This window comes from Salvelinus alpinus, chromosome 26 (assembly GCF_045679555.1).
Source record: "Salvelinus alpinus chromosome 26, SLU_Salpinus.1, whole genome shotgun sequence".
Lineage (NCBI taxonomy): Eukaryota > Metazoa > Chordata > Actinopteri > Salmoniformes > Salmonidae > Salvelinus > Salvelinus alpinus.
Genome location: NC_092111.1, coordinates 6,845,327 through 6,860,454, shown reverse-complemented (window position 1 = coordinate 6,860,454; position 15,128 = coordinate 6,845,327). Strand labels below are relative to the sequence as shown.

Sequence of the window (15,128 nt, the reverse complement as noted above, 5' to 3'; positions counted from 1 at the left end):
AGGACACTTGATTTGATGGCAATTCATTTGATGGCAGTCCGTTGATACTGTATGATGTGCAGATAGGCAAAGCTCTTGGCTTGAACAATGCTCCCATATGGTCGGAGTTACTGTCAATCATTGCACGAGCTCTCTCTCATATGACCTGTATTTTCTTCCCGACTCTCTCTGCATACAGCAATGCGGTTGAGTTTGTGTTACGTGTGACATGGCCGAATCCTAGCGCGTTATAGCGGAACATCTAACTTGCGTTTCTACTGTACTCAAGTGAATACAGGGTATTATTAAGTCCGGATTCAACTGTGAAACATCCAAGTCAAGTGTCCTACGCAGCAATTTGACTCGAACTACATTTTTTGGGGTACGAAAAAGTACGTGGAGGACTAACAAAACGCAACACGTATCCGGTGGGATTCCATTCTAGAGTCGAGAAACGCGAGGGTGCAAGGGGAGAGGGGGCTAGTCACAAACAGAAGAGGAAAGGGAGAGAAGGAGAAAGATTTTGTATGTTTTGCCGTATCTACACATTTTATTGAAGGAATAATGAGGAACATTTGGATAATTTTGACCCTCGGCATAACAGCCTTTCTCTCGGGGGAAAGGGTAAGTTTTAAAAGCGAACAATGTCGATTTGCTTGAGGGGGTAGCTGGGAAAGCGAACAACTTCGAGTCTTTGACCACTCTTTCTTGATTGTTGCATTGTAAGGTTAGAGTACTCGGCGCAATTGTAAATGTAGCCTATTCTTGTCCTGAATTTGACACGTTGTAGTCTATCATATTATAACTTAAGAGCAATGTCAATTCAGTTTCGGCCAGAGGTATTTTTGGAACTGTAGTCAATATTATTTTTTATTGTTTTTCTTGGTCTGGGAACCGTACTTGCACGTCAAGTTTGTCGATGTTGACAATGTTTCAACGTTCAGAGTTTGCTTTGAACAGATACACATTCTTTTTAGAGTTTTAGTTTAATGTCAGTATTTTAACATCTCCAAAACTATAATTTCGATGTACGTGGCAGGTTGATGGTCAAAAATAGAGGAACCCTTTCTGGATGGAAATGTCAACGAGCATAGTTTTACAAATCACTGCTTATACGCTATCTGTTATCAGTTGGTCTTTGGGGGTAATAAAACCCAGTCTGGTTCCATTTATGAGGCTTTGTCGTTAACCTATGAATTGGCCATTAATAAAATCTTATTGTGAAATGCAAATAAACACTATTGCTGCATGTAGCCTATCTAAACTGCCTAGCCTATTCATAGCCATGGGAAGTAGGGGTGCGGATGGTTCTGCAGCACCCCCTGAAAATAATATATATACAGTACCAGTCAAAAGTTTGGATACACCTACTCATTGCAGGGTTTTTCTTTATTTTACTATTTTCTACATTGTAGAATAATAGTGAAGACATCAATACTATGAAATAACACGTATGGAATCATGTAGTAACCATATGGAATCATGTAGTAACCAAAAATGTGTTAAACAAATCAAAATACATTTCATATTTGAGATTCTTCAAATTCACCCTTTGCCTTGACAACAGCTTTGCACACTCTTGGCATTCTCTCAACCAGCTTCACCTGGAATGTTTTTCCAACAGTCTTGAAGGAGTTCCCACATATGCTGAGCACTTGTTGGCTGCTTTTCCTTCACTCTACGGTCCAACTCATCCCAAACCATTTCAATTGGGTTGAGATTGGGTGATTGTGGAGGCCAAGTCATCTGATGCGGCACTCCATCACTCTCCTTATTGGTCAAATAGCCCTTACAAAGCCTGGAGGTGTGTTGGGTCATTGTCCTGTTGAAAAACAAATGATAATCCCACTAAGCCCAATCTAGATGTGATGGTGTATCGCTGCAGAATGCTGTGGTAGCCATGCTTGTGTGCCTTGAATTCTAAATAAATCACTGCCAGTGTCACCAGCAAAGCACCCCACCCCCCCACCCCCCATTTTACACTTTTTTGGTTACTACATGATTCCATATGTTATTTCATAGTTTGGAGTTCTTCACTATTTTTCTGCAATTTAGAAAACAGTGAATGTAAAGAAAAACCTTTGAATGAGTAGGTGTGTCCAAACTTTTGACTGGTACTTTATATATATATATCATTTATTTAATTTTTTTTTGGGGGGGGGTAATTTTTTCATGAAAGTAATGTAAAAGTGGAGCACCTTTTCTGTCACTTTTAGAAAGCAGAAGGCAGGGAGAGTGACATTTGCTTTGCCTGTCAGCTGTTTAGGCATTGCACCGATTGCTTTGAATTTGGTTTCGGCATTTGAACATGGCCTTGTAAGCCTTGTTGTAATCTTATAGCCAGGGGATGATGTAATTGGGAATTGGGAGGTGGGGAGCCCTCCTTTTTGGTGACCATTCGAAACCAAAATCTGTTTTATTTCTATTACAATACAGGCTGTGGTAGCTGTAGGCCTAATTGTTATTTGTATTTATTCTCCCAGTAGGCTAGTGCAATGTTGGTTTAATGTAGGCCTATTGGTATGGAAAGTAACAACTGAACAATTTGCTTTTTAGAGCATTTCCCCAGAATATATCTCATGTGTTTGGCATCAAAGACAATAACAATTGTAGGCTATAACACATTTGCATTGTCATACATTGACAGAATGATAATTGAGATAACCTTAATGATTACCTAGTTGGGCTAACTTTTTAACTTCTTGCTGTAGGCCAACATCATCATCCTCTGCCTGCATCCCAACCTGCATCCCTACCTGTAGCCTACCTGCACCCTATCTGTAGCCTACATGTTTCTGTTATAATGCATTTCTACCTCTCACTATATCAGTCTTGCTTGTCCATCTTCCTGAATTAAAACATTTGATATTCTAACAGATCAATCTTGCTGGCAAATCATAAAATATGACAAAGTTATTTAGATATAGTGTGGATGTGGGGCTGTTTTTTTGTTGTATATAATGAGCACCCAGATGCTGTGTAGGCAACACAAATATCAGACAGAGACAAGCTGGCCGGGTGAAACATTTCCAATGGCCGCCTCCACTTTGGCTTCTAGGTTGCTACAAAATGTTTCAATATTCTCAGTGCAGCCTCAGTCATTGATGCAATGCTTCAATATTCCCAGAATGTTACCCTTACCTGGTGAATAATGCAGACGGGCATATACAATAATGAGCTGGGTGCACACATAAGGAACCATTTTGGTGGGTAGCGCACAAAACAATGACACTGTCATAGTACACTGTATGCACCATACCACAAGGGTGACTTCATATAGCCTATAGCAGGGGGTCTGCATCCTTTTTCATAGGAGTGGCAAGTTACAATTGATCCTACAATTTCTAAAGATCTACGTGCCAGTTATGATTTTCATATAAGCATTGTAGGCTACTCAACTGTGCCCAGAAAATGTCTAATTGCCCACAAAGTGAATAGCCTAACTCTAGCTGCCCACTAGACAGAGACACTGTTCATACAGCAACACTCCACGGAGCTCCACTACGCCTGCCTGTACCGAGGCGCTGTCTGTGCCTCCTTAATGTGCAGATTCCTTGGTCGACATTCTTTCTCTGTATGCGTCCTTGTCAATTGAAAGCCGAAGTAATTCCTTCGATGTATGCCTTTTATTTCAATGCATGTGGATTTCAATGCATTCCCAGTCAGCTGTTTTATGCTCTGGTTACCTTCACATTGATGTGGGTATTTGAAGTGGGCCTTGATAGTGTGTGTTATGCATCTATGTCATGTTGCACGCGGTATGTATGCACTGTTCCATACGTAGGCTAAATTAGTAAATGTAGCCTATGGATGATGAGGTTGAGTCGTACATTGTAGACGACATTCCACAGACCTTTAAACCTAATATAAACCTAATATTGTGGTGATAATGACCGGGGGACATTTTGTTTGTTTTTGCTGTTCTCCAAATAGGATTTTAGTGTTTTAAAATTGTGTAGAAGTACAGTAAATGAGCTTCAACTGGTGGGTGTATTTTGACACACCCCACTTTGCCATACAATAGGCTAAGCTGAACTGCCCACCCCCAAAACTACTGACCCGTGGCTATGGACCTGTTCATAAACTAAACCAGGAAAGTAACCTAGCTATAGTCCTATCCCTATGCTACGTTATGTTGCGCTGCTCAGTTTACTACTTGGTTATCAGAGTCAGACATAACTCCAGGCGACCCAACAAGATACTGTGATGTTTACATTCACTTCACTGAGGGCTAAATAAGTTGTTTGACACATTTCCATTACAGGATTTACCCCCAGTGTTCCCTAAAAGGCTCAGACGTTTCTGTTTCCATCTACACGGGCCTCACCCGAGTCACTATGCCATGGCTCTGGTGGACCTGCTCTCACTCGGGGCCCAAGCCAGGCCACTGGTACTTTTCAGCTAATTGTGAACTTTAACACTTCAGAAGGCAACTGTTTTGATTATGCAGAGGTTGATTCTGCTTTTCACAGGTCCACACTGTCACGATTAGCTATGAAAAGAATTTCCCTAGTACAAAGGTGTATACACTAGTGTAACACTGGTGTTAGTCGAAAAGCAGCATTATTGTCCAACCTATTAGAAATATGTATAGTATGCTTTAAATGATAAAGTCCAAACTTACTATTATGTGATTATGTTGTTTCTATATCATCATGTTTAGTCATTCAATTGGGGCACACTGTTTGTCCCATACATTGGCTAAAATGCCGGCATGGATACCAGTGAGCATTTGTGTCTTTCATGTAGTTGTTGCTGTAACTGAACTCTTATTCACCGTGCCCGCTGTTTTCTCTGTGGCTTACAGACTTGTCACTTGACTCCGCTCCTCTATGAATGGTTGTCCAATTAGCTGATTCAGACATCAGTGTTTTAACGAGTCATAGTTTTGTGTGAGGTCACTCCCAGACTGCACGTTTTTTTAATAGATGAGCCTTAACCTGAAGCCCTTATGTCTGCTTGACTCAAGGTCTCACTCCATTGGATATGATTGGGGAGAAGTCTCACTCCATTGGATATGATTGGGGAGAAGTCTCACTCCATTGGATATGATTGGGGAGAAGTCTCACTCTATTGGATATGATTGGGGAGAAGTCTCACTCTATTGGATATGATTGGGGAGAAGTCTCACTCTATTGGATATGATTTGGGAGAAGTCTCACTCTATTGGATATGATTGGGGAGAAGTCTCACTCCATTGGATATGATTGGGGAGAAGTCTCACTCTATTGGATATGATTGGGGAGAAGTCTCACTCTATTGGATATGATTGGGGAGAAGTCTCACTCCATTGGATATGATTAGAGAGAAGTCTCACTCTATTGGATATGATTTGGGAGAAGTCTCACTCTATTGGATATGATTAGAGAGAAGTCTCACTCTATTGGATATGATTTGGGAGAAGTCTCACTCTATTGGATATGATTAGAGAGAAGTCTCACTCTATTGGATATGATTTGGGAGAAGTCTCACTCTATTGGATATGATTTGGGAGAAGTCTCACTCCATTGGATATGATTGGGGAGAAGTCTCACTCCATTGGATATGATTGGGGAGAAGTCTCACTCTATTGGATATGATTGGGGAGAAGTCTCACTCCATTGGATATGATTGGGGAGAAGTCTCACTCCATTGGATATGATTGGGGAGAAGTCTCACTCCATTGGATATGATTAGAGAGAAGTCTCACTCTATTGGATATGATTGGGGAGAAGTCTCACTCCATTGGATATGATTGGGGAGAAGTCTCACTCTATTGGATATGATTAGAGAGAAGTCTCACTCTATTGGATATGATTGGGGAGAAGTCTCACTCCATTGGATATGATTGGGGAGAAGTCTCACTCTATTGGATATGATTGGGGAGAAGTCTCACTCTATTGGATATGATTGGGGAGAAGTCTCACTCCATTGGATATGATTGGGGAGAAGTCTCACTCTATTGGATATGATTAGAGAGACGTCTCACTCCATTGGATATGATTAGAGAGAAGTCTCACTCTATTGGATATGATTAGAGAGAAGTCTCACTCTATTGGATATGATTGGGGAGAAGTCTCACTCTATTGGATATGATTAGAGAGAAGTCTCACTCTATTGGATATGATTGGGGAGAAGTCTCACTCCATTGGATATGATTAGAGAGATGTCTCACTCTATTGGATATGATTGGGGAGCAGTCTCACTCCATTGGATATGATTAGAGAGAAGTCTCACTCTATTGGATATGATTGGGGAGAAGCTCAAAGCTCACAAAAAAACACAAGTGGCCATGTTACTGTGCATTTTTGTTGTTTCAAAGAATGTTGTGATCAGGCAATTGTGAAGAGAGCCTCCCAAATGGTAATTTTCTTTGACCCTTTGGGTTGCATGTAACCTACCCAGTTATGATCCATGGTTGTGTGGGCATGACAACTACAGGCCTAACTGCTCACACTGTAATGAACACGATGGGGAGACAGAGAGGTGGTTTCAAGCGCAAGGCGCAGCAGGTGTTTGTCGCAAAGGACCACAGGAGGAGACATGTAGCTGGATCCAGGGGCAGGCTGAAGGTCATACACAGGGGTCCAGTACAGGCAGGGAACAGGCTAGTAACGTCGTCCGGGAGATCGGGCAATAGGTAGATAACAGGAAATCCGATAGGCTAAAGTACAGGCAGGGAATAGACAAAAGGCGTCGTTAGTTTTTGCCTGCCTCACTATCATAAACGGGAGGAGTAAATTACGGGGAAAAAACAGAGCTCCGAAAGACGTGTGTCACAAAACAAACAATAACTCACAGTGATGGGGTGCAAAGAACTGAACTAAATAGTGTGTGATAATGACATACAGGTGTGTGAACAGGTGATTAGAATTCAGGTGATTGGGATCTGAAAAGTGAGCTGCGTACAGGGGATCTAGGTGTTTGAGTGTGAGCTGGAAAGTGAGCTGCGTTCAGGGGATCTAGGTGTTTGAGTGTGAGCTGGAAAGTGAGCTGCGTTCAGGGGATCTAGGTGTTTGAGTGTGAGCTGGAAAGTGAGCTGCGTTCAGGGGATCTAGGTGTTTGAGGGTGTGAGTTGGAAGCAGACGTTACACACACATTAATTTCTGACTATCATAACCCTCCTCCTCCCTCCCCTATCAATCTATCGCTTCTCTCTATCTGTATTTCCCTTGAAGTGAGGGACGTAGATATCCGCCTCAATGAAACTCGTCACGTGGCATTGATTCTCAATGTTGGCATGGCAATCAAGTGGTTTGGCTGATAACCACCAGAAAAATCTATGTGTTAATTTGAAGGTTGAAGTTTATTGTCATGAATCTTGCCCTGGAGGTAGAATTTAGTGATTTCTGCTAGATGGGCCAGCTGGAAAGTTGGCTATAAGTGACCGACCGGCTTGCTACACAGTTTTATGTAGTAAAATTTGAAATGGTATTTTGGATAAAACTAGAGACTCAGAGCTAGAAAATGGTATATCATACCCTACAGTTGAGGAACATTAGGTAAGTAATTTTGCTTTGAAAGTTGATTAACTTGTAACCCCACTTTTGAGAAAATGGCCCTTGAATTTTTGGTACACCTACTGGAGAGCTCTTTGTCTACTTTTTTAAAATGGCTTTTTACCCCATTTTCTCCCCAATTTCGTGATATCCAATTGGTAGTTACAGTCTTGTCCCGTCGCTGTAACCAAAGCACGACTCTGCCAAGCTGCACTGCTACTTGATACACTGTTCGCTTAACCCGGGAAGCCAGCCGCACCAATGTGTCGGAGGAAACACCGTCCAACTGGCGACCGTTATGAGTGTGACGAAATTAAAGCAATTTTAGAACATGGACACTGTCTCGTTGGCTTAACGTTATAACCTAATCTAACTTTGCTGCAGTTCATGTTGTTCTTCACATTACCGTCTCTGGTAAACACATATTATATCCAATAAAATCTACGTTTATTTGTCACATGCACAGGATACAGAAGGTGTAAAAGGTACAGTGAAATGGTTACTTGCATAGTGGCTATCTAGCTAAACAATTAACCAAAATCCCAACTCATAATGCATGAATCTGCAGGTAGCTAAATCTAACCAACTAGGTTCAAGCTATAACTAGCAATGCAAATGGCTCTGATATACGAATAATATTACTACACAGATTATACACATAACGTTAGCTAACGAGCCAGCCAGCTACTTTTTAGTTACACTGAAATGTATGATCCAACAATCGATTGCGTGCTATTATCTCATGTTGATGTTTTGAAAGCTATTTAGACTCAGGGCTTTATTCAATCCATCTCGCGGATGTTCAGCATTGCAGCGTGATTGAAATTTAAAGGCAATGTTCCCGGTAAACGCTGCGGTAAACGCTGCATGTGTCGGCTCAATCAGAAATGACCTTTTACATTTCTATCTTGCGATCTGTAACGCTTCAGCGATACAGATTACGTTCAGCCCTTACTCTCATCCAATGCACTAGATGCACGTCAGTGTCTGAAGCAGGACCTCAAAGGAATAACTCCGAAATGGCCTTTGCCATGGAATCTTGGGACACTCAAGGACAATGAGTGGGGAACCACTGAAATTCCATTCTATACACTTAGAGGGACTTTGTATCTAACAAAATAGGGGATTGTTTACAAACTGTATATCATGAAGCATTACACATCTATAAGCACACCATAAATGCATGAATACTTACATTAAGGTGTAATAATGCTATGTAGCTGTAAAGAAATGTTTATGATGTGCTTATGAATGTGTATTGTATGCTTTATTATCCCGTGCTCTTAAATAACACAAAATCAAGGGGGTCAGGGGAGATGTACTACACAGCACATCAGAGCTTCATTCGTTGGCCGTTTGTTTTTTGTTCACTGATTAAGTAATGTTGTGCCCAAGTAGCACAAGCTGCTAGCTGACCGCTGGATCACCCCACACCCCTGACAGCTCATCACCTGAGGCTCTTTGGCTTCGGTATAAAGAAGACATAACAACATCAATACACAAACTGCATTCGCTAGCAGGCCCAGAACCACAGATGCCAGGCCTTTTTTATTTCCTAGTTATACAATTTTCAAACAACTTTATCGATATTCCTGTAGATTCTTGTGACTTTTTTTTAAATATTTTGACCGGATCATTTGTACACCCTGCCTTTGTGCAATTTTAGAACCAGGCTCTTTTAAGGTGAGTAGAGGAGGGCTTTATCCATCCTTCTTTTATAAAAAGTAAGCTATTTAAGAAGAGCATCATCTCTAATTTAAGGCATGATAAATAAATAAAATGTGTGTTTGCAGTGGACAAAATATTCACTTTCCTTAGCCTCCCATCGCATCCTATCTGGAACATTCTAGTCTTTATCTGGGAGCAAGCATTTTAGGTACATACAGCCACATAGAAACCAAAGCTAAGTTTGTGGACTGTGTTTTTATAAACCTACCACACATCAAATCAACATTTATTGGTCCCGTACACAGTTTAGCTGATGTTATAGCGGGTGCAGCTAAATGCTTATGTTACTAGCTCCTAACAATGCAGTAAAATGTCAACAAGCACACAAATAATAATATATATTTTATTTTTTTACAAGAAATTTTGAAATGTCGGAATGAATTTTATTCACCTGAATAGGACTAACAGTAATACTAATGCAATCTTTACATATATACACCATATCAATTTACACAATATATACTAAGAATGATATGTACATCAGTAGATACAGTATTTTCGAAGAATCCAGGAAATAAATCAATATGTGGTGTGTATAAGCAGTGTAACTAAAATGCAATGTACTGTAGTAATAATAGAATGAACTATGTTGAGAATACAGTATTTAAATACACACTACAAAACCCCATGGCAAAATGGATAGAATTGCAGGAATATAGCTTCCAGACCAGAGCCTGGAATATAAATAAATATGTATGTGAATGGTGTGTATGGACTGTATGTGAATAGGAAAGGTGTGTACAGCAGTGGTTATATGAGATGAGCCATGACTAGAATACACTATATACATGTGAAGTGGGTAAAAAAGTATGTCAACATTATTAAAGTGACCAGTGGGAATAGTCATGTCTTGCTGTGTGCCGAATCTACTTCAAGCCCCTTCCGGGGGTGTATTCATTTGCTCCCTATCTGACAAAAATGATGTAATCTCTAATGGATTCCACAGGCCGAGGCTCCTTGGGCCTCTGAAGGAAGCCGTCCATCCCTTGTGCTCTTGTTTCGTCATCAGCCACGCAGCCCTGATTTGTAGACGCAACCCCGAAGCTAAGATTCTGCTTGTCGTTACCGCTGTGTCTTGAGTTGCCCTGAGAACAGTTGCATGAATATTCCCTTTAAGACAGCTGAAAAGAATGAAGGCAAACGTTTAAAAAAAAATTTTAAGAACAGAGCGATGCAGCAACGCACTCTGCTTTGTGGACACTCGAGAAGCGAGTGTTTGTGTCGGCGTCGCGAACATCTGCAGGACGTATGTGTGTTTGTTTTGAAAGGAACAGCTTCTCCCCCTTCACGCCTCTCGACTGGTTGTAAGGGATTCTTTCATGAGGCTGAGGTTGTGTGTGTTTCCAAAAGACAGTCCAGCCTTCTAGGAATGGGAAAAACACATTGGGGAGAGGCAGCACATGGACAGTGGTTTAACTTTGGCCCCTTCCACCATGCATGTGGCAGGTGCAGCAAGGAGCCGCAATTTGACAAACTAGTGACCCCTCATCTTTCTTAACGTGGATGTCAAGTTTTTGTTGAAAACACTAACTCATAGCAGCTTTTGTCTATAAAGCAGTCTCTCTCCGCGCTCTCTTGATTAGCAGAGCGAATGGAAAGTTCCTTCAGTGGATTGCGGTGGAGGTTCTGTGGTTGTGACGAAGAGAAGAGGGGAAAACCCTGTGTTTTCTTTGCTTATTTCATTTACTACCCTGCATGCAGCCTGGTTACACTTTTTCAAGGAAGAGAAGAGTGTGAATTTGGTTTCCCTTTTGGCGAACAAATCTCCCTCTGTCTGGTGCTTTACTGTGGGGGAACGTGTGAGTCCATCTGACTTGGCGGGGGGTGGGGGGGGTGGCAGACCCATGTGCCGAGCAGGATGGCACTGGATTGGGCTAGTTAGAACAGTAATGAGTGTTAAGTGTTTGGCTTGAACACATCATCACAGATCTGCCTGATAATATCCCCAAGAAATCTGGGTTGCCAAGAGTAATAACGGCTGTATTGTGTCAAAAAGCAATTTGTTGCTTTCCCTCATTGAAATGAAAAATGTATGATCCAACAATCGATTGCGTACTATTATCTCATGTTGTTTTGAAAGCTATTTAGACTCAGGGCTTTATTCAATCCATATCGCGGATGTTCAGCATTGCAGCGTGATAGAAATTGAGCTCAGGTGCATCCTGTTTCCATTGATCATCCTTGAGATGTTTCTACAACTTAACTGGATTCCACCTGTGGTAAATTCAATTGATTGGACATTTGGAAAGGCACACACCTGTCTATATAAGGTCCTACAGTTGACAATGCATGTCAGACAAAATCCAAGCCATGAGATCGAAGGAATTGTCTGTAGAGCTCCGAGACAGGATTGTGTCAAGGCACTAATCTGGGGAAGGGTACCTAAGCATTTCTGCAGCCTTGAAGGTCCTCAAGAACACAGTGGACTCCATCAATCTTAAATGGAAGAAGTTTGGAACCACCAAGACTCTTCCTAGAGCTGGCCGTCTGGCCAGACTGAGCAATCGGGGGAGAAGGGTCAGGGAGGTGACCAAGAACCCAATGGTCACTCTGACAGAGTTCCTCTGTGGAGATGGGAGATCCTTCCAGGACAACCATCTCTGCAGGACTCCACCAATCAGGCCTTTATGGTAGAGTGGCCAGACGGAAGCCACCCCTCAGTAAAAGGCACATGACAGCACACTTGGAGTTTGCCAAAAGGCACCTAAAGGACTCAGACCATGAGAATCAAGATTCTCTGGTCTGATGAAACCAAGATTGAAATCTTTAGGCTGAATGCCAAGCGTCACGTCTGGAAGAAACCTGGCACCATCCCTATGGTGAAGCATTTGTGGTGGCAGCATCATGCTGTGGGAATGTTTTTCAGTGGCAGGGACTGGAAGACTAGTCAGGATCGAGGCAAAGATAAACGGAGCAAAGTACAGAGAGATCCTTGATGAAAACCTGCTCCAGAGCGCTCAGTACCTCAGACTGGGGTGACGACCCTAAGGACGTAGCCAAGACAACGCAATAGTGGCCTCGGGACCAGTCTCTGAATGTCCTTGAGTGGCTCGGCCAGAGCCCGGACTTGAACCCGATCGAACATCTCTGGAGAGACATGAAAAAAGCTGTGCAGCAACGCTCCCCATCCAACCTGGCAGAGCTTGAGAGGATCTGCAGAGAAGAACTCCCCAAATACAGATGTGCCAAGCTTGTAGCGTCATACCCAAGAAGACTCAAGGCTGTAATCGCTGCCAAAGGTGCTTCAACAATGTACTGAGTAAAGGGTCTGAATATTTATGGAAATGTGATATCTCAGTTTATTTTTCATAAATGTGCAAACATTTGTAAAAAAAAATTTAGCTTCGTCATTATGGGGATGAATTATTTTTTTTTTTCTCCATCCATTTTTGAATAAGGCTATAAAGTCAAGGGGTCCGAATACATTCCAAATGCACTCTATGTGATTGTTTAAAATTGTGTTTTTACTGTTGCCACATTTAAAGGAAGGACATCTCCTTGGTTTTTCAGGTTCAGTCAAGAGGAATACATCTGGGTGGACATTCTTTAATCTGGGCCTCCTTTCACACTCAAATCAAATTTTAGGTGCCGTGGAATTACTCTCAAGTGACTTCAGTCAAAACTGAAACGTTGGAACAACACTCTCCAACTCCTTGCTCAGACTTGGGCACACGCACGCCACACCAAAAGTGACAGAAATCTTGTTGGCTCCCAGTTTCATAGTTTGCGGTCGAGCTTGTTGGTCTGACGTTGTATATCTGCTGCCTGCTAAATCTCTCCTTGTCCCTTTTGGCTCTGTTCTGCTCTATAGACAAGGATCTGAGTGGGAATGTGCTCCATCTGTGGGGTGTTATCCAAAGAATGGGGGATGTATGAAGGCATGACGTCAGGTTCACTTTTTCCATCTCACTCCCAAGATTGCTCTGGAAAAGGACACGGTGCATTTAACACATCTGTGCTCACTCATATTTACGAGCCCGTTTTATCAGTTCTAAAAAGCTCCTAATTGAAACCTGTACTGTGCTCCGCCAAGCAGAAGAATGTACTTTAATGTCTGGTGTTTCCATTATTTTCCATGGCTTGATTCTATGCAACACTGAATCAGCTGCCGGGTGTAAATCGTGCACTCTAATCAGGGTGTGTTAGGGACCACAAATTATAACTTATAACCTCGTAATGTTTTCATGAGAAATCTCCCAGATTCCAAAGGCGTTTGAGGAACTTCCGTAATGAAATGGATAGAAAGTTGTTAGGGGCTTTCAAAATAACACCTCTCATTCGAATGCTGTGGTCATGTGCAAACCTTTCTCTTTTATTCAATGGTACTGCATTTAAAGTCCCTGATGGCGCACTCATGAATATTCAGCAGAGTAGTGGTTGTCATAGGAACAGTTTTATAAAAACAGGAAGTACTTTAGTTCTCTGTCTAGTTACACTGCACCGTAGGGAAATGCTTTTCAAACCAATAATTGCTCTCTAAGGCACAGCAATTTTTTTTACTATTTTGCTCTCCTAGCATGTAGGAAAATTACCTCCAATTCAGATTCGGTTCAGTTGTACAAAGACATTTTCACCTTTTGTGTTTTGTAATATAGCTACATTATTATCCTTAATCATAGCCGTTTTTAGAATAGAGCTTCCTGCGTCTTCTAATTTGTATCCAGAAGACAACCATGATGTCATGATTGAAAGACTCTTTCAAAAATATTCTGTAGTTTGGTTCTCCAGGGCAGCGGTGGCAGGCACACTGTCCAAAGCCCTAAACCCTGGCCACATCATCAAACAAAGACAGACAATGCGTCATCCAAGCAAAAGGCAAACCAACAGTAATCAATGGCATGGGATAAACATAGTACAGGTCAGATGTAAAGCCCGGCTAGACGAGACAGAAAGAGATTCGGTGGGTCTTTAATTACCGCAGGTCAAAATGGACCTCAACCAAGTCTTTGACGTGCTCAGACGCATTAATGCACCGGGTCCTGCGAGCCCGTTAATCTTTACTAATGCATTCTGTTAACACCCATCTATGTGCTAAACACCAACTGTAAACCTGGCGCAGCCAGATAGCCATGTCCAGTGTCCCATAGCGCTCCCATTACAGAGAGAAAGAACGAGGGCACTCTTATTCAACAGGGGAGGAGGCTTTAGGGAACCGTGTCAGATGGAATCCATTTTGATTTGAAATGCAAATGCCACTGACACGCTCATTTCTCGCTGTCCTTTTGAGGCGACTGCACAGTACTAATGGGAGGAGCATTTCAAGGAAAGCCTCCAAACAAACAAGAGTCGAATGGGTGGCGTTCCACAGTCGGGTGAATTTTGGCCCCCCATGACGTCATGCGAAAGTGCATTTCCAAATCTGTCACCTTTTGATAGTGTGTATATCATATCTCTGATATAATCGGCTCCCCGTTTTTTTCCCCCATCCCTGATTTCAGAGAGACTGGGCCAAGGTCATTGCTATTTGAATCTGGGCATTTTCATGCTATGCATAAACTTGTTAGCCTGGCGTAATGGAGGAGGGAGGCTTGATGATCATTTGTTTAATCAAGTGATTCAGTGGCTGGCTGGAATGAGGGCCGACTGCCCTGACTCCAGACCCAGGATGTCCTGCAGAGACAGTGAAGCCTCATGGCTGTCTCCAATAATTCCTCCTCAGTGCCAAGGCTTGGTAAAATACCAGACCTGACCTACCATACCCGCCAGTGCCTGGACTTAGATATTAGGGACAAAGTTTTCAGAACCTCTTCAAAATGTTCCACGGGTTCATGGCATCTTCTGAAGCGTTGTGTTCCCCTTTTTGCGTGGCTTCACATCACTATGTTTGACTTATCGACGACATAAGGCATCTTGACAGGTTTTGTTGGGGTCTAGGCTACAAATGCTTAGAAGACATCTGTACTTGTGTGGGGTATAGTAGCATCTCCCCTTTTAGTGAGGTGT

The 15,128-nt window shown here is 42.2% G+C and overlaps 1 protein-coding gene across 1 annotated transcript in view; it reads left to right on the top strand.

Moving 5' to 3' along the window:
• The first annotated feature begins 142 nt into the window (after positions 1–142).
• Positions 143–15,128, top strand: part of LOC139554527 (syndecan-2-A-like) — a 34,038-nt gene continuing 19,052 nt past the window's right edge. The window contains exon 1 of the mRNA XM_071367387.1: positions 143–603. Coding sequence (XP_071223488.1) covers positions 544–603 — 60 coding nt within the window. The 5' untranslated portion in view covers positions 143–543. The remainder of the gene's footprint in view (positions 604–15,128) is intronic.